Here is a 20,156-nt window from a genome sequence, read left to right as displayed (position 1 = left end):
TGAGTGACTTGGAGGGGAACATGGTGTTCCCATGTGTCTGCTGCCCTTGTCCTTCTAGGTGGTAGAGGTCATGGGTTTGGAAGGTGCTGTCGAAGGAGCCTTGGTGAATTGCTGCAGCGCATCTTGTAGATGGTACACACACTGCTGCTACTGTGTGTCAGTGGTGGAGGGAGTGATTGTTTAAGGTGGTGTATGGGGTGTTGATCAAGCGGGCTGCTTTGTCCTGGATGGTGTCGAGCTTCTTGAATGTTGTGGGAGCTGCACTCATCCAGGCAAGTGGAGAGTATTCCATCCCACTCCTGACTTGTGCCTTGTAGATGGTGGACAGGCTTTGGGGAGTCAGGAGGTGAGTTACTCATTGCAGGATTCCCAGCCTCTGACCTGCTCTTGTAACCACAGTATTTACATGGCTGGTTCCAGTTCACTTTCTGGTCAATGGTGACCCCCAGGATGTTGATAGCGGGGATTTCAGTGATGATAATGCCATTGAATGTCAAGGGGAGATGGTCAGATTCTCTCTTGTCGAAGAGATTGATGGGCAGCTCGGATTGATGAATTGACAGGTTGGCAGAGGGTGGGCAGACATGGCAATTGATGAGTGGCATGATGGGGAGGTGCTTAAACAGGCAGGCAGGTGGGTTGACCAGTTTGACAGTTGATGGGTAAGATGGCACACGTACAGTGAGGTGAGTAGAGGCGTAGGTGGGCTAGTGGGCTGGCGGGTTGGAAAATGGCTGGGTCGCTGGCTAGTACCTAGTGTTTAAATCATGTGGCTGGCTCGATGATTTGGCAGGTAGATGGGTACCAGCACCACGTGGGTGACGGAGGACGGGATGAGTGTGATCAGTGTGTGGGCAGGACTGTGTCTTGTTCTTGTCTCACTAACGCTTTCCGCCAATCGCTATTCAGGGCAGGGGTCGCCTGCGCCTTCACAGCCAATCAGAAGGTGACGGATGCAATGAACTCAAGCGAGAGTGGTATTAATACCTTGATTGCAAATGTGATCTCGTACGCCGATAATATTGTGAAGGTGAGAGTCTACGCTTACTGGATAATCCCACACAAGTCGCAACCCAAGAATTGCCCCTTCCATTCCTGTCTACACTGCAGAGGGCCAGCAGTCCTTCCTTCTCGTTCCACAGCCTCGCAAACCCTCTGTGTGAGCAGGTTTCCTGGCCTAAAGCTCACACATATGAGGTGCTACCAAGCTGCTTTCTTCAAACCTGCTCTTAAAAAGTAGGATCAGGATAAGACCCTCGAGTCTGCTCTGCCATTCAATACGATCATGGCTGATCTTAGACTTCAGCCCCACTTTCCAGTCCACTCCCCATATCCCTCGATACCCCAAGAGACCAAAAACCTGTCTGTCCCAGCTTTAAATATATTCAACGATGAAGCATCCACAACCCTCTGAGGTAGAGAATTCCAAAGATTCACAACCCTCTGAGTGAAGAAATTTCTCCGCACCTCAGTCCTAAATGATCAGCCCTTTATTCTCAGACTGTGCCCCCGAGTTCTAGATTCCCCGATCAGTGGAAATAACCTCTCAGTGTCTACCCTGTCAAGCCCCTTCAGAATTTTAAACGTCTCAACAGAATCACCTCTCATTCTTCTAACTTACTGAGAACATAGGCCCAGTTTACTCAGCATCTCATCATTAGGACAACCCTGTCGTCCCAGGGACCAATCTAGTGAACTTGTCTGACCCCTCAACCACTGGGAACAATCTGTTTCTCCCTCCTGGGTCTTATTTCTTCATCATTTTGCACATCTCCAGTCAATCAATTCTCAGTTTGGAAGACCATTTTTAAAGTCTTTTTTATTTTGAATTTTATTGATTTTTACTTTGAATTTAAACAGAGCTGGGCAGTTAACTGTCAGTCATCATTTAGCTGGTGCTTTCTTCATGGCAACACCTCTACCAATTAGAGTCCGCCTGCCAACCGATCAGCACTCTCTTCTCAGGCAGTATAGATTCTTGTTCCCTTTACATTTGGTATTCTTGCAAACTGTCCTGATGAGTGCAAGACCAGAAGCTTCGATAACGTGCTTTTTGTCAGTAGTACTCTTTTTTTATTTCTTCAGACGAGTGAATCAATGCCACAGCCTGCTCCCTGTCTCAACGTAGTGTGTTGGAGCCCAAACTGTGTCCAATATTGTAACTGTGCCCCTACTAAGCTTTATATAAATTCACTGTTCCATTTGAACTTTAATATCACTTCAGTGCAGTCCCTTGACAACTACTCTTCCTTCATTTCAGGCTGTACCTAAGATTGCTGAGCAGTTTTCAGTCCCAAAGGAGAGGACGCTCGCTGAACTTGACAGTGAGTGTGAGATCATTTCAATACTCCTAAGTGTGCCAAATGCGTGAACTGTGTCGGTAACGGCACATGCCGCATAGTCTAGGATTCAGGATCAGGGTAGCCCAGAGGAACTTTGGAATGTTGTCATAGAGTGAGCTGTGCTTTGAGGACAGATATCCAACGCTTTCCAAGATTGCAAAGCGATTGTGCCAGTGTTGAGTCCAGGGAACTCTTTCCGAGATTACCTCAAGTGCGACCTCTTGAGTTTTGGAGTAGTGATTGGCCCCCAGGGCATCTAGGATTTTCCTGTCAGCCCTCTCAGCAATTCCTCGGAGTTCTTCCCTTTCTTTACCTTTCCCCCTCTGTCGGAAGGTGTCCTTTTGTTGCCTGGCTGAGGTCAGCTGACCCAGAATTCTTGAACCTTGACCTTTCCAACTTGCGCCAATGGCACACCCCTTGGTATATTTGCCCATTCAGTGTGACAGTATGTAGATAGTATAGCAACAATGTGTATTTATAAAGCATTGTCAACATGCCAAAGATACTAGTCTTGGAGATGTGGCAGACAGTGAGGATGATGCCAATTGACTGCAAGACATAGATGGGCGAGCAGAATGGGTGGACTAGTGGCCAAAGGAATTTAATGCAGAGAAGTGTGAGGTAGTGCATTTGGGTAGAAGGGATAGGGAGAGGCAACATAGACTTAATGACCCAGTTCTAAAGAGAGTGGAGGAACAGAGAGAGAGCTGTGGGTTCATGTGCACTGGTGTTTGAAGGTGGCAGGACACATTGAGAGGGTGGTGAGTAAAACATGGGATCTTGGGCTCCATAAAGAGAGGTATTGAGGACAAAAGCAGGGACGTTATACTGAACCTTTATAAAGCTCTGGTTAGGCCACAACTAGAGGATTGTGTCCAGTTCTGGTCACCACACTTTAGGAAGGGTGTGAGGGTCCTTGAGAGGGTGAGGAGGGGATTTACCCAAATGGTTCCAGGGATGAGGGGTTTTAGCTACAAGGTTGGGTCGGAGAAGCTGGGGTTGTTCTCCTTGGAGCAAAGGAGATTGAGTGGGGATTTGATAGAGGTGGACAAGATTCTGACAGGTTTAGAAAAGGTAGACAATGAAAAGCTGTTCCCATTGGTTGATGGTGCAAGGACTAGGGGAACACAGATTTAAGGGTGAGAGATACTGAGGGGAGGGGGTGCGATTTTTGAGGAGGAACTTTTTTAGACAGCGAGTGGGAATGAGCTGGAACTCGCTGCCCACGAGGGCGGTGGAAGCGGAGACGCTGAATGATTTCAAAAGGGAATTGGCTGGACACTTGAGGGAAGTAAACTCACAGGGGTACAGGGACAGAGCGGGGGAATGGGACTGACTGGATTGATCTATACAGGGAGCCAGCATGGACTCGATGGGCTGAATGGTGTCCCTGTGTGCCAGGATGACTCAATTACAGAGGAAAATGGCACGAGGCACCTCCATGGGGACATGAGGAAATCTGTGCCAGAAAGTAACAGTAAGAAAATAGGAGAGACTGTGTTACAGGTGTGCAAGCTTGCATCCACTGATGTATTCTGAGCATCCCCATTATCAAATTATTCTGCATTTAATTAATGGTATTGTTTAATCTGGTAAGTATGTTGCACTTTTTGACAGTATTGATGCATGTTTTGTATGCACTGATATCTGTGTATATTCAGCCTTTACTGTATTGTGTATAAAAGTTTACCGTAAATAGTGACATATAACCTGGCGTATAAGGCGACCCCATTTTCTTTGGCCCCAAAACTCATGTTTTTGCATATATTTAGCATATATGTCAACAACCACCCCCGCCCCCCCCACCCCACCCCCCCCAACACTTTTCAGCCACAACATGCTATATCCGCATTAGCAGTCAGCCTCAGTTTTCCACCGCGCCCACTCTTTGTGGCGGATGCCAATGACATTTCAAAATGGGGGCCACCCAGGCCAACGGTTCATTTTTATACTCAGTATATGTCGACCCCCGTTTTTGAGGCTGCAAGGGTCAACGTATACGCTGACATCTGCAGAATATATTGCCCAGAAGAACACAAGAATTAGGAGCGCGAGTAGGCCATTCGGCCCCTTGAGCCTGCTCCATCAATCAGTAAGATCATGGCTGATCTGACTGTGGTCTTGACTTCATTTTCTTGCCTGCCCTCCTTAACCCTTGACTCCCCAGTCGATCAAGTCCATCAACTCAGCCTTGAACATATTCAATATATACTGCTCCCTGGGGAAGAGAATCCCACAGACTAACCACCCTCTGAGAGAAAGGATTTCTCTTCATCTCCATCTTAAATAGGAGATCCCTAATTTTTAAATGGTGTCTCCTTGTTCTTGAATCCCCCACGAGGGGAAACTTCCTCTCAGCATCCACCCTGTCAAGCCCCCTCAGGATCTACCGTTTCGATAAGATCACCTCTCACTTTTCTAAATTCCACAGAACACAGGCCCAAACTATCCAACCTTTCCTCATAAGATAATCCCTTTGTCGCAGGAATCAGTTGAGTGAACCTTCTCTGAACCGCTTCCAATGCAATTGTATCTTTCCTTAAGCAAGGAGACCAAAACTGTGCCCCAGATGCAGTCTAACCAAGGCCCTGGAGAGTTGTAGCAAGAATTGCCTACTATTCTCCATCCCCCTCGCACTAAAGGCCAACACTCCATTTGCCTTTCTAAACACTTGCTGCATCTGCATACTAACTTGTATGTGATTCATGTGCCAGGACACCCAGGTCCCTCTGCACTGTAGAGTTCTGCTGTCTCTCGCCAATAAAATAACATACGGCTTTCAGTAGCTGATAGTTTGCGTACCAGTCAATGCTGGTGTTTTGGTGTAGACACGGTGGGCAGAATTTCACCCTTGTTGGGTGGGCTTGGAGGAGCGGCCGGGGGCAGTCGGGAAGCTGACCGCCGCCTGCAGGTGAGGCCGGGAGGTAATTGGTAGACCAATTAAGTCCCGCCCAGAGTGAAACGTGAGCGGCAGCGGTCAGTGCTGCCTGTGAGGGTAGGGAGCGGCGGGGGGTGGTGGGGGGTTTGGGGTGTGGTGGGGGGGGGAGTACAAGTGGGGCGTGCGCAAACTTTGTGCATGTGCGGAGGCGAGCGCTTGAAAACCTCCCTGAGGCACAGAGCGGCCTCAGAGAGATGAAGAGTTTAAAAAAAATTTAAAATGTTATAAAACATGTCTCCTCACGTGACTCTGTCTCATGCTGGGCTGGATCTTTGCGTTCAGCACTGGGGCCACACTCACTCTACTCAAGGTCTAACGGTTGTCCCTGACTGATTTGATACAGGAATAAACAGAACACTTGGGCTTACGATCAAGGACGCACTGGCCCCAACCATTATCCCCGTGCTGGTGATGCTCAGAGAAAGGATACAAGGTAAATCATGCATTTTGGTTGTCGTGCTCTGTTTTGCGCAGCCTTGCCATGTTCACACCTCCAAAGGTGGCAACCTCAAGTTTTCACTCGGTCGTCCAGACCTTGATTATTGCTGAAAAAAGGGACAAACACAAGAATGCCAAGTTTCACAAGGAGCAACAATTTATACCTGAGGAAAGGGTGTTGACAGGTTGGCAAGTCAACTCTGTTTGGTTGAGGCGTTGCCATGGATCACCTCTGGTGCGTTACCATGAATGCATCAGCGAACGATTGTCTCCCATCCTTTTGTTTAATTCAGAAAAGGCACAATGCCTGGACATGTTCCTTTTGCCTGCAGAGGACATGTCCCTGTGCATGAATATACGTAGCTTCTAGCAAGTATAAGTGAGTCACATTGTGAGCCCCACTGATAATCTTAAACTGGTTGTTAGTGTCTCTTTTTTCAGCAACCTCAAATTTAATATGGAGACCTGGTTGCCAAATCTCTCACTGACATATATTTTGGGTGTTTGACACTGAAAGGAGCCTCCTTCCAATGTCTCAAAACAATTCTTCAGTTTGTCTGACGAGATGCCACCTCAGGGACATATTCCTGTCCGGGCCAAGCCAGGTTCTGCTTGGCCAATGATGGCTCTGAGCATTTCTCCAGATCTCCAGGGGAAGGAACTATTCCAACAGGGACTGTCCATTCCATCACCACAGGCCACCATCATCTCACACCCTTCAATATTAGCTGGTTGCCAAATGAAAGTGTACACGTTTTACAAAGTAAAACGCATAACTCCTTGGAGAAGAGAAGGTTGAGAAGAGATTTGACATTGGTGTTCAAAATCATGAGGGTCCTGGACAGAGTAGATAGGGAGACACTGTTCCCATTGGCGGAAAGATTGGGAACCAGAGGGTACCGATTGAACGTGATTGGCTAAAGGACCAGAGATGACATGAGGTAAAATGTTGTTCTGCAGTGAACGATAGGAACTGTTTGGAATGATAATGGAGTCAGATGCACAAAGAGTTCAAGATGTGGTTGGATGCTCGGGAGTGTTGACTAAAACTCACCAGGGACAAGTTATAGGGTCTAAGTCTCCTTTTTCTTAACCTTTGCTTTTTTCTGTTACAGCTGTGGGCTGCTGCTTCCAGGGATAATTTGAGGCATGTGCAATGTCCACTCTAAATCTTTCTCGTTGTGCGGGGCCTGTTATTTTAATGCATGGTAGCTTTACATTTATTTTATGCAGCTGCACACTCCTGGTATCTTAAAGGGGAGAACTGGTGAGCGGCCTGCATGGTGCATCCAGGTTGCTGTGCAACTCAAGCTGCTGTTGTGCTGCTCGTGTGTTGACCTTTTATTGGTCTTGTGTTGGTCTTGTGCTTATCTTGTGTTGCCTTTGTACTTGTCTTGTGCATGTCTTGTGTTGGTCTTGTGTTGATTTTGTGCTTGTCTTGTGTTGGTCTTGTGCTTGTCTTGTGTTGGTCTTGTGCAGGTCTTGTGTTGATTTTGTGCTTGTCTTGTGCTTGTCTTCAGTTGGTCTTGTGCTTGTCTTGCATTGGTCTTGTGCTGGTCTTGTGTTGATTTTGTGCTTGTCTTGTGCTTGTCTTGTGTTGGTCTTGTGTTGGTCTTGTGCTTGTCTTGTGTTGGTCTTGTGCTGGTCTTGTGTTGATTTTGTGCTTGTCTTGTGCTTATCATTTGCTTGTCTTGTGTTGGTCTTGTGCTTGTCTTGTGTTGGTCTTGTGCTTATCTTGTGTTGGTCTTGTGCTGGTCTTGTGTTGATCTTGTGCTTGTCTTGTGTTGGTCTTGTGCTTGTCTTGTGTTGGTCTTGTGCTTGTCTTGTGTTGGTCTTGTGCTGGTCTTGTGTTGATTTTGTGCTTGTCTTGTGTTGGTCTTGTGTTGGTCTTGTGCTTGTCTTGTGTTGGTTTTGTGCTTGTCTTGTCTTGGTCTTGTGCTTATCTTGTGTTGGCTTTGTGCTTGTCTTATGCTTGTCTTGTGCATATCTTGTGTTGGTCTTGTGTTGGTTTTGTGCTTGTCTTGTGCTTGCCTTGTGCTTGTTTTGTGTTGGTCTTGTGCTTGTTTTGCATTGGTCTTGTGTTTGTCTTGTGTTGGTCTTGTGTTGGTTTTGTGCTTGTCTTGTGTTGGTCTTGTGCAGGTCTTGTGCATATCTTGTGTTGGTCTTGTGTTGGTTTTGTGCTTGTCTTGTGTTGGTCTTGTGCTTGTCTTGTGTTGGTCTTGTGTTGGTTTTGTGCTTGTCTTGTGTTGGTCTTGCGCTTGTCTTGTGTTGGTCTTGTGTTGGTTTTGTGCTTGTCTTGTGCAGGTCTTGTGCTTATCTTGTGTTGGCTTTGTGCTTGTCTTATGCTTGTCTTGTGCATGTCTTGTGTTGGTCTTGTGCTTGTCTTATGCTTGTCTTGTGCAGGTCTTGTGTTGGTCTTGTGCTTGTCTTGTGCAGGTCTTGTGCTTATCTTGTGTTGGCTTTGTGCTTGTCTTATGCTTGTCTTGTGCAGGTCTTGTGTTGGTCTTGTGCTTGTCTTATGCTTGTCTTGTGTTGGTCTTGTGTTGGTCTTGTGCTTGTCTTGTGCAGGTCTTGTGCTTGTCTTGTGTTGGTCTTGTGCTTGTTTTGCATTGGTTTTGTGTTTGTCTTGTGTTGGTCTTGTGCAGGTCTTGTGCATATCTTGTGTTGGTCTTGTGTTGGTTTTGTGCTTGTCTTGTGTTGGTCTTGTGCTTGTCTTGTGTTGGTCTTGTGTTGGTTTTGTGCTTGTCTTGTGCTTGTCTTGTGTTGGTCTTGTGCTTGTCTTGTGTTGGTCTTGTGTTGGTTTTGTGCTTGTCTTGTGTTGGTCTTGTGTTGGTTTTGTGCTTGTCTTGTGCAGGTCTTGTGCTTATCTTGTGTTGGCTTTGTGCTTGTCTTATGCTTGTCTTGTGCAGGTCTTGTGTTGGTCTTGTGCTTGTCTTATGCAGGTCTTGTGCTTGTCTTGTGCTTGTCTTGTGTTGGTCTTGGTCCAGTCTTGGTCTGGCCTTCTGCAGGACTGGTTACATATTAGTAAGGCCACAGTTAACCCGCTCTCCCAAGACTGAGGCTGCAGTATAAAAACTCTTATTATGTGAGTAGGGCCCACTATATGAGTCCTACCTGCAATGATGACACTGACATGTGCCAGAAATTCCAAAAATGTGCGACTTAGCAATGGTGCCTCTGCAATGCACATCACAATGATGGTGCAGGAAGGACAGCGGGGCTGATTTATGGCATTAATGAGCACCACAGCCTGATTCAGTTTGTTACTGAAAATGCTGAACTGCTTGTTCTCGTCATTACAGAATGAGCTCAGAAATCAGAAAACATCCAGGAACTCAACAAGTTGCCTGAGGGGAACAACGTCATTCACTTGTTCTCGGAATTTGTTTGAAACATTTAGCCCTCGAGCAAGTTTTTTTTTATCCTTTTGTGGGATGTGGACGTTACTGGCAAGACCAGCATTTATTACCCATCCCTAATCGCCCTCAAAAACAAGTGTTTTGTCAGCGAGGCACATTGTGATTTTCCCTCATGAGTGACATTAGTTTTATATTAATGTCTCTTCAGTCCCTGTGCTAAGTGTGGGTTGCAACCAGTAATGCAATATGGAAATGAGAATATCCTTTAATGACCTTTCATATGGCTTCATTGTAGCCTCATCCATCAGACTGAACCTGACTGGGACCTTCTGCCTGTGCAGACTGTGATCCATTCCCACTTGGTCAGGTCTGGGTCATTGCCCCTCTAAGCGCTAAATAATCTGTCACTGGGTTATGTGTTGGTGTTTACCAGACAATCGTCCCCAGCCACGACTCTGGTCATGGCATACATGAATAATTTCCCCAGCAAACTGGGGTGTGCGTTTTACCGCTGGAGGATTGGCAGAGCACGGGCTGCCAATATACCCCCCACCACCACCGCCCCCCCAGTCCGGCCTCCTCCATCCCTGTGGAAGGCTCGTCAGATAATGCGTGGGATGACTGGCATTTTCTCGGGAGCTCTTTCTAATCATGGTTTGGCTTCAGAGTTCAACGATATTGTGGCCCAACTGGTGACGATCAACTCCACCCAAGCCTCGCTGCAGGAGACACAGCGACAGCTGGTGAAAAACCTGACCGATCTCCGAGATGAAATCATCACTATACTGGACACTTCCAGTTGTATCAGCTGTGACACAGTCAGACCAGCCATTGAGAACCTGAAGCTCAATATCAGTTACATCGAGGTAAGGAGTGAGCCACAAGATTGCATTGGTGAGTAGATCAAAGGCTGTGTTGTAATCCGCTGCTCATTCACTGAGCAATGGAGGATTGGAACTCACCATGCAGGTGTAAACCGGTTCTCATATATACTTAAGAATAATGCCCTAACCTTTCCCTAGTCATGTAACACACAACTAGAGCATGCACACCATCATGACAGGATTGCAATATTAACAGCTTGTTCCTTCCCACCTTTTACCATAGCGCACACACCCAGGAAAGAAAATTATTGGCTCAATTAGCTTACCTACTCAGCTTCCCATTAAATACATCGACACTATTCACCACTATCTGGAGGAGTGAGTTCCACATTCTCACCACTCTTTGGACTAAAGGTTTTTCCCCTTATTAGATTTATGAGTGACAGATCTTATTTTCAATATTGGCCCCCTCCCCATGTGTTAATGTCAGCCCTTATCAAACACATTTTAATGATCTCTTTTCTGCTCTTCGAGGCCTGTATCATCACAGATTTTCACTCCTCATCCTGCATTTACCTTTGGCCTTTCTCCCTCTCTACCTTCTTGAGTTGCTTCACCAATCTGGGGGAAATGGTGGCGTAGTGGTGTTGTCACTGAGCTGGTAAACCAGCAGCTTAGGCTAACACTCTGGGGATATGGGTTCAAATCCTGCTATGGCAGCTGGTAGAATTTGAGTTCAATTAATAAATGTGGAATATAAAGCTAGTGGTGGCCATGACAACCATCATTGATTGCTGTAAAACTCCATCTGGTTCACTAACACTCTTCCTTTTAGGGAAGAAGATCTGTCATCCTTACCTGGTCTGGCTGACATATGACTCCAGACCGTTAACTGCCCTCTGAAGTGGCTGAGCAAGCCACTCAGCTCAAGGGCAATTAGGGATGGGCAACAAAAGCTGGCCTGACCAGCGACACCCACCTCCCACAAAAGAGCAAAGAAACACCTCAAACCTTTGCTCTCTGAACTGCGCTTCACATCTCAAGCTAGATTGATCCCAACCGTTCACCCCGTGCGCTATTAGTGAGGTAATGGACTGGCTGGCGAACGATTTGGCATGAGTTGGACACTGTCGCTTTACTCTCCAACCTCTATCTTTTCCCAGCCTACTGGATTTCAGAATGTGCTCACCGTGATCACCAGCATCTCACAAGAAAAGCTGAGGTCTTCTCTGCAACAGGTAACTTGTCCACTTTCAGGTTGGGATGGATCCCGCCCGCGAGACTCACAGCCAAACCACCAATGTGCCCTCTCTCTCTCTCTCTCTCTCTCTCTCTCTCTCTCTCTCTCTCATCAGGGGAACCGCTCGTTTAATGAAATTCCTGTCAGGGTGAACCGTGAAACTTCGCAGACTATCGCAGGTGAGTGTGCCTGGGCGGGGTTTGGGTGGGGTGGGGTGTGGGGGGTGGGTTTGGTGGTTGCCAGGTGGAGGATGGGATGGACAGCCTGGGGGGGGATGTAGCGTAATTGGCCACCATATCCAAGTTGCTCTCGGGGAGAGCTGGCGCAGTCCGAATCAGCCTCCTGGGCTGTAACCCGCTCGATGACTTCTGTTGGTTCTCTTTCGCAGACATCAAGGTAACGATACAGAAAATCGAAAAGGACATCTTGTCCATTGCTGACAAGGTCAAGATCACGGAGTCCCTCCAAAGGCTGACCGATTCTCTCAACTCCTCACAAGTGACAGCCACCACCAGTTCAGTGAAGGAGTATGATTACTACAGGTGCACAAGCCCCACTGCCTCGGATTTGCCTCCTCTCGACCGCTTTTCCCGACGATGATAACGAAGTAGGCCATTCGGCCCCTCGAGCCTGCTCAGCCATTCGATAAGATCGCAGCCTTGAGTCCACTTTCCTGCCTGTCCCTCACCACCCTTGACTTCCTTTGTCAGTCAAAACTTTGTCTAACTTTAGCCTTTGGATAAGTTCAATGACCCAGCCCCCGCTGCTCTCCGGGGAAGAGAATTCCAAAGACTAACCTTCTTCTCTGAGAGATAAAATTCCCCCTCACCTCCATTTAAAATGGGAGACCTTTTATTTTCAAACCGTGTCCCCAAGATTCCCCCGTGAGCGGAAACATCAGGCGGGATTTTCCGGTCCCACCCTCCGCAGGAATCGTTGTGGGCGAGATGGATAATTTGACGGACCAGCAAAAGGCTCATTGACCTTGGCTGGGAATTTCCAGTCCGGTGGCAGGCACGATCGGAAAATCTTGGCCATCCTCTCAGTATCTACCCTGTCAATCTCCTTGAGGATCTTCTGTGTTTCAGTAAGAACATCCCTCGTTCTTCTAAACTCCAATGAGTATAGGCCCGACCTACTCAACCTCTCCTCATAAAACAAGCCCTTCATCCCAGGAATCAATCCCATAAACCTTCTCTGAACTGCGTCCAATGCGAGTATATCCCTCCTTAAATAAGGAGAGCAGTACTCTAAGGACCAATGCCCTGTACCATTGTAACAAGATTCCATTCCTCTTACAATAATGGGATCCATGGGCAGGTTCAAGCCCTGGATAACTCTCTTACAGGCCATCTTCAACATTACAGCTGAGTCAGTGAGTGTTGCCGGACTCTTTGACTGTGGCATTTGACTAGATGCATGGGAATGCCCCCCATCTGCAGGTTCTCTCCAAGCCACACTGGAACATTAGCGCCCTGACCCAGCTGTAGCTGTTCCTGGCTATTGAGAAAATGCTGTCTGGCAAAGGTTTATTCCCGACTCCCACCCTCCCAGATCCGGATTGGAACAGGAAAGGGGAGATGTCTACTGATCGCTTGCCCTTAGCCCCCGACAATGCCTGTCGCTTATGCAACCCCACAGCACACCACTGTCAGGGACTGTTCCCTATACTAATACATTATAGTATATCTAAATACTTCGGCTATGATAGCAGGCCAGAGTCTAGGAATTCTGCGCAGAGTAACTCACCTCCTGACTCCCCACAGCCTGTCCACCATCTGCAGGGCACAAGTCAGGAGTGTGTTGGAATACTCTTCTGTTGCCTGGATGCGTGCAGCTCCAACAACACTCAAGAAGCTCAACACCATCCAGGACAAAGCAGCCCACGTCATTGATGCCCCATCCACCTGCTTAAACATTCACTCCCTCCATCACCGACACACAGTAGCAGCAGTGTGCACCATCTACAAGATGCACTGCAGCAACTCACCAAGGCTCCTTCGACAGCACCTTCCAAACCCACGGCCACTACCATTTAGAAGGACAAGGGCAGCAGATAGATGGGAACACCACCACCTGGAATTTCCCCTCCAAGTCACTCACCATCTTGACTTGGAAATATATCGGCCGTTCCTTCTCTGTCACTGGGTCAAAATCCTGGAACTCCCTCCCTAACAGCACTGTGGGTGTACCTACACCACATGGAGCAGTTCAAGAAGACAGCTCACCACCACCTTCTCAAGGGGCAATTAGGGATGGGCAACAAGCGTTGGCCTTGCCAGCGATGCCCACATCCCATGAAAGAATAAAAGAAACTCCAGTGCCACACAATCTGCCAAATTCCATGCGTTTCTGAATTATCCAAAATGACACGGGGCTCTGGGATTTCTCCCCAATCCTTTGGGAATCGCAGGCTGTGGTTCTATGTTTTGTATCAAGTACAGACCATTTGTGACCTTGCCTGAGCTCTATCCCACATTCCTGAGGTAACCATTGGAGATGGAAGATGGTCAACCTCTTCATTCCAATGCGGGGTTCAGCTTCTTATAGGACTTGGACCTCATTCGCTCAAACATTAGGCCTTCCCCCCACTACTTGTGGCTCAAGGTATACTGCACTACCTGCACATAGTGATTATTTAACAAGAACATAAGAAATAGGAGCAGGAGTAGACCATTTGGCCCCTTGAGCCCTTCAGTATGACCCTGGCTGACCTTCTGCCTCAACTTCACTTTCCTGCCCGCTCCACATTTCCCTTGATTCCCTGAAAGACCAAAAACCTGTCTGTCCCAGACTCAAATATATTCAACAATGGAGCATCCACAACCCTCTGGGGTAGAGGATTCCAAAGATTCACAACCCTCTGAGTGAAGAAGTTTCTCCTCATCTCAGTCCTTATCCTGAGACTGAGCCCCCTTGTTCTCGGTTCCCCTACCAGTGGAAACAATCTCTCAGCCTTCAATGAGACCACCTCTCATTCTTCTAAACTCCACGGAATATAGACCCAATTTGCTCAGTTTCTCATCACTGGTCAACCCTGTTATCCAGTGACCAATCTAGTGAACCTTCGCTTTGCCACCCCCAATGCAAGTATGTCCTACCTTAAATTTGGAAAAGGTTTTGGGTTTGAATCCCACTCCAGAGACTTGAGCACATAATCTGAGCTGACACTGCAGCGCTGAGGGAGTACCGCACTGTCGGTAGTGCTGTCTTTGGGATGACGTTAAACCGAGGCCCTGTCTGCCATCTAAGGTGGCCATTGGCAATCCCGCGGCACCATTCCAGAGAGGAAAAGCAAGTGAGTTCGACTTGGCACCCTGGTCAATATTTATCCCTGCTAACCGAAATCACTCGGAGAAAAAGATCCAGGTGTCGGTCTCACTGTCGCCTGTTGGATCTTGCTGTGCGCAGACTGGCTGCTGTGTTCCCCACGTTGCGACGCCCAGGCTGTAAAGCGCTTCGGGAACACCCCGACGTGTCGCAGCGCTCCCTCTAACCGCGTGTCCCGTCTTCTATTGCAGGTGGATTGTAGGCATCGTACTGTGCTGCATCATTCTCTTAATCATCGCCTGCAGCATGCTGGGACTGGGGTTAGGCACGGTGGGAATCGCAGCCAGAAGTGACCCGTACGGTGCCAATGGATGCTCCCAATCTGGAGCCAACTTCCTGATGGCGTAAGACATTGTTCAAATCGGGATCTTAACAACACCCTGAATCCAGGAGTGTCAGCGCAACTGTATTTACCAAGGGTTCTTGATAAATCATATCACAGAATTGTAACAGCACAGAAGGAGGCCATTCGGCCCATTGTGTCTGCACCAGCTCTCCGAATGAGCATTATGACCTAGTGCCATTGCCCTGCCTTTTCCCCGTACCCCTGCATATTGTTTCTATTCAAATAAGCATCTAATGTCCTCTTGAATGCTTCAGTTGAAGCTGCCTCCACCACACTTCCAGGCTGTGCATTCCAGACCTGAACCACCCGCTGGGTGAAAAAGATTTTTTGTATTTGCTCCATTTGCAAATCACTTTAAGTCTGTGCCCTCTCGTTCTTGATCCATTTATGAGCAGGAACAGCTTCTCCCTATCTGCCCTGTCCAGCCCCCTCATGATTCTAAACATCTCTATCAAATCTCCTCTTAGCCACCCTTTTTCCCAAGGAGAACGGTCCGAACCTTTCCAATCTTTCCTCATAGCTGAAGTTTCTCATCCCTGGAACCATCCTTATAAACCTCTTCTGCACTCTCTCCAATGTGTTCACATCCTTCCTATAATATGGTGCCCAGAACTGTACACAATATTCCAACTGAGATCTTATCTAAGTTCCACATAACCTCCCTGCTCTTGTACTCCAGGCCCCTATCAATAAAGCCCAGGATACAATATGATTTACTAACTGCTCTCTTCACCTGTCCTACTACCTTCACTGATATTTGCACATACACCCAAGTCTTTCTGCTCCTGCACCCCATTCAAAATTTCACTCCTTACTTTATATTGTCTGTCCATGTTCTTCCTACCAAAATACATCACCTCACACTTCTCCACATTGAACTTCATCTGCCACCTATCTGCCCACTCCACCAACTTGTCTATGTCCTTTTGAAGTTCCACACCATCCTCCTTGCAATTCACAACGCCCCAAGCTTTGTATCATCTGCAAACTTTGAAACTGCCCCCACACACCAAGATCTAGATCATTAATATATATCCCCTGAGAGTTTTAATGTCAGTGAGGAGTCTGTATGTGTGTAAATACACTGACCCATCCAGCACTGACTTGATTGTTGCTGCCTATATCAACTCTTTGAGCATCAGTGGGCGTGTCCTGCTGCATACAGACTGTTTCCACAACAGCAAGCTATCGATTGCATATTTTGTAACTGTTGAGTAAGAGTAAGGATTATAGCAGTGAGTTTTACAGTTTCAGAGTGGCCAGGGAATGTGTCTGTAGATATTGACAGCTTCATTAAGAGGGAGAAGTGTATTTATGTGTTGACTGTATCAGTGAGGTTACCTGTATCATGGTTACTTGCACGATGTACTCTGCTTCACAGAGGCAGTGACATAGTGATATTATCACTGGTCTAGTATTCCTGAGACCCAGGACAATGTTTCGTAGATCCTGGTTTGATTCCCACCATAGCAGATGGTGAAAGTTGAATTCAATAAAAATCTGGAATTAAAGTTGATTGAAACCATAATTGATTATTGTAAAAACCCATCTGGTTCACTAATGCCCTTTAGGGAAGGAAATCTGCCATCCCTACCTGGTCTGGCCTACATGTGACTCCAGAGGCATGTGCACAGCACTATGGTTAACTCTTACAAAGGCAATAAATGCTGGCCTAGCCAGCAAAGCCCACATTGAATGAATAAAATTAAAATTGCTGTGTCCTATTACAGGGGTGTTGGCTTCAGTTTTATTTTCTCCTGGTTGCTCATTCTGCTGGTGTTTGTCACATTTTTCGTGGGAGGCAATGTTCGGACATTTGCCTGTAAACCGTGGGAAACTGGAGAGATCTATAAGGTGCGTGTTTGGCATTGTATCCACTGTTAATTTTGGGCAGGCCTTAACTGGAGACCCGCACATCTATCCTGAACCTAACCGAGATCTGACTTTCTTCAACTCCAATATTCTACATAAAGATTCGATTTAATTTGAACAAACAGACCGTTCCAACACAACCCATTCCTTCCACCACCTTCTAACCCTTGAACAAGTCACCCCTAAATCTACACTTCTCTCAAATGAAGAGTCCCTGTTTTTTTTAGCCCGCCTTGATAGCAAAGATGCTTTAGAGCCATCGTCACACAGCAAGTTACAGGCCAGGAGGAGGCTGTTTAACCTATCGAGTCCACGCTGGCTCTCTGTAGGTCAATCCAGTCAGTCCCACTCCCCCTGCTCTATCCCTGTTTCCCTGCGAGTTTATCTCCCTCAAGTGTCCATCCAATTCCCTTTTGAAATCATTCATCATCTCTGCTCCCACCCCACCTCGTGGGCAGCGAGTTCCAGCTCATTCCCACTCGCTGTGTAAAAAAAGTTCCTCCTCACAGCCACCCCCCCAGTATCTCTCACCCAAAACCTTAAACCTGTGTCCCCCTAGTCCTTGCACCATCAGCCAATGGGAACAGCTTCTCTTTGTCTACCTTATCCAAATCTGTCAGAATCTTGTCCACTTCTATCAAATCTCCCCTCAATCTCCTTTGCTCCAAGGAGAACAACCCCAGCTTCTCCGACCCAACCTTGTAGCTAAAACCCCTCATCCCTGGAACCATTCGGGTAAATCTCCTCCGCACTCTCTCAAGGACCCCTCACACCCTTCCTAAAGTGTGATGACCAGAAATGGACATGATACATTTTTACCCGAGGAACTAGTTTGGGGATTTTCCTCTGCACCTCGCTTAAGGCCTCAAAATCGGCCAGCATGGTCAAGTAAGCAAAAAATGACACGGTGTTCTAACTGAGGGCCGCTAAGCTCTTTTACAGGGACAAAGTAATTTGCTCTGTCTTAGAGTTTTTGTTCTATAAATGTACCCCAACCTCTCCACATGTGGAAAATACTTCCAGTTGGCTTTGCCAAGGGCCAGAGATATATACAATGGTTACTAATAAATCAAATTTGTACGTCTGCTCTTGCTCAGTTGATAACACTCTCACCTCTGACCCTGGCTTCAAGCCTCACTCCAGAGACTTGAACACATAACCTACACTGACGCATTCCATTGGAGTACTGAGGGAGCGCTGCACTGGCAGCCTCAATGTTCCCAATGCACTGAAGCACCCTCAATGTTCCCAATGCACTGAAGCAGCCTCAATGTTCCCAATGCACTGAAGCAACCTCAATGTTCCCAATGCACTGAATCAACCTCAATGTTCCCAATGCACTGAAGCAACCTCAATGTGCCCAATGCATTGAAGCAGCCTCAATGTGCCCAATGCATTGAAGCAGCCTCAATGTGGCCAATGCATTGAAGCAGCTTCAATGTGTCCAATGCACTGAACCAGCCTCAATGTGACCAATGCACTGAAGCAGCCTCAATGTGCCCAATGTATTGAAGCAGCCTCCATGTTCCCAGTGCATTGAAGCAGCCTCAATGTGGCCAATGCACTGAAGCAGCCTCAATGTTCCCAATGCATTGAAGCAGCCTCAACGTGGCCAATGCACTGAAGCAGCCTCAATGTTCCCAATGCACTGAAGCAGCCTCAATGTTGCCAATGCATTGAAGCAGCCTCAATATTCCCAATGCATTGAAGCAGCCTCAATGTGCCCAGTGCATTGAAGCAGCCTCAATATTCCCAATGCATTGAAGCAGCCTCAATGTTCCCAATGCATTGAAGCAGCCTCAATGTGCCCAATGCATTGAAGCAGCCTCAGTGTTCCCAATGCATTGAAGCAGCCTCAGTGTTCCCAATGCACTGAAGCAGCCTCAATGTGCCCAGTGCATTGAAGCAGCCCCAATGTGCCACATGCACTGAAGCAGCCTCAATGTTCCCTATGCATTGAAGCAGCCTCAATGTTCCCTATGCATTGAAGTAGCCTCAATGTTCCCAATGCATTGAAGCAGCCTCAATGTTCCCAATGCATTGAAGCAGCCTCAATGTTCCCAATGCACTGAAGCAGCCTCAATATTCCCAATGTATTGAAGCAGCCTCAGTATTCCCAATGTATTGAAGCAGCCTCAATGTGCGCAATGCATTGAAGCAGCCTCAATATTCCCAATGCATTGAAGCAGCCTCAATGTTCCCAATGCACTGAAGCAGCCTCAATGTTCCCTATGCATTGAAGTAGCCTCAATATTCCCAATGTATTGAAGCAGCCTCAATGTTTCCTATGCATTGAAGCAGCCTCAATGTTCCCTATGCATTGAAGCAGCCTCAATGTTCCCAATGCACTGAAGCAGCCTCAATGTTCCCAATGCACTGAAGCAGCCTCAATATTCCCAATGTATTGAAGCAGCCTCAATGTTCCCAATGCATTGAAGCAGCCTCAATGTTCCCAATGCATTGAAGCAGCCTCAATGTTCCCTATGCATTGAAGCAGCCTCAATATTCCCAATGTATTGAAGCAGCCTCAATGTTCCCAATGCACTGAAGCAGCCTCAATATTCCCAATGCATTGAAGCAGCCTCAATATTCCCAATGCATTGAAGCAGCCTCAATGTTCCCTATGCATTGAAGCAGCCTCAATGTTCCCTATGCATTGAAGCAGCCTCAATGTTCCCAATGCACTGAAGCAGCCTCAATGTTCCCTATGCATTGAAGCAGCCTCAATATTCCCAATGTATTGAAGCAGCCTCAATGTTCCCTATGCATTGAAGCAGCCTCAATGTTCCCAATGTATTGAAGCAGCCTCAATGTTCCCAATGCACTGAAGCAGCCTCAATATTCCCAATGTATTGAAGCAGCCTTAATGTTCCCAATGTATTGAAGCAGCCTCAATGTTCCCAATGTATTGAAGCAGCCTCAATGTTCCCTATGCATTGAAGCAGCCTCAATGTTCCCAATGTATTGAAGCAGCCTCAATGTTCCCTATGCATTGAAGCAGCCTCAATGTTCCCAATGTATTGAAGTGCGCCCCATGTGCAGCAATGAATTGATTGATGAAGGTCAGACCACCAGCACAGGAGAGCTGAGATGAGATGAACCCGCACTGAACATCTTGCAATTTTTTTCCACAGGCTCTCGACACTCTTGCAGCCGACCTTGACTTTTTCAACCTCTCGAAGACCCTCAATGTGGAAGTCAATATCTCCGAGCTCCTTAGGTCAGTAATGCCTTAGCACACATCGAGCGCAGCATGGGAAAATCACAGCCTCCCAGAATGGTTACAGACAGAAAGAGGCCATTCAGTCCATCCTGTCTGGGCTGGCTCTTCAAAGGAGCAATTCACCTTGTCCCACTCCCCCATCTTTTCCCCATAAGCCTCCACATTGTTCTCTTTCAGATAACAATCGAATTGCTTCTTGAAAGCTTCGATTGAACCAGCCTCCACCACACTCTCAGGCAGCGCA

The 20,156-nt window shown here is 47.3% G+C and overlaps 1 protein-coding gene across 2 annotated transcripts in view; it reads left to right on the top strand.

Annotated features, from left to right (window-relative positions):
- Positions 1 to 20,156, top strand: part of LOC121289557 (prominin-2-like) — an 80,583-nt gene that overhangs the window by 12,039 nt on the left and 48,388 nt on the right. For both annotated transcript variants that reach the window (XM_041209075.1, XM_041209074.1), the window contains exons 5-14: positions 910 to 1,030; positions 2,261 to 2,324; positions 5,624 to 5,713; positions 9,744 to 9,943; positions 11,065 to 11,139; positions 11,257 to 11,320; positions 11,530 to 11,683; positions 14,663 to 14,815; positions 16,548 to 16,671; positions 19,824 to 19,909. In XM_041209075.1, coding sequence (XP_041065009.1) covers positions 910 to 1,030; positions 2,261 to 2,324; positions 5,624 to 5,713; positions 9,744 to 9,943; positions 11,065 to 11,139; positions 11,257 to 11,320; positions 11,530 to 11,683; positions 14,663 to 14,815; positions 16,548 to 16,671; positions 19,824 to 19,909 — 1,131 coding nt within the window. The remainder of the gene's footprint in view (positions 1 to 909; positions 1,031 to 2,260; positions 2,325 to 5,623; positions 5,714 to 9,743; positions 9,944 to 11,064; positions 11,140 to 11,256; positions 11,321 to 11,529; positions 11,684 to 14,662; positions 14,816 to 16,547; positions 16,672 to 19,823; positions 19,910 to 20,156) is intronic.

This window comes from Carcharodon carcharias, chromosome 17 (assembly GCF_017639515.1).
Source record: "Carcharodon carcharias isolate sCarCar2 chromosome 17, sCarCar2.pri, whole genome shotgun sequence".
In the NCBI taxonomy this organism is placed as follows: domain Eukaryota; kingdom Metazoa; phylum Chordata; class Chondrichthyes; order Lamniformes; family Lamnidae; genus Carcharodon; species Carcharodon carcharias.
This window is presented reverse-complemented; position numbering and strand designations above follow the sequence as displayed.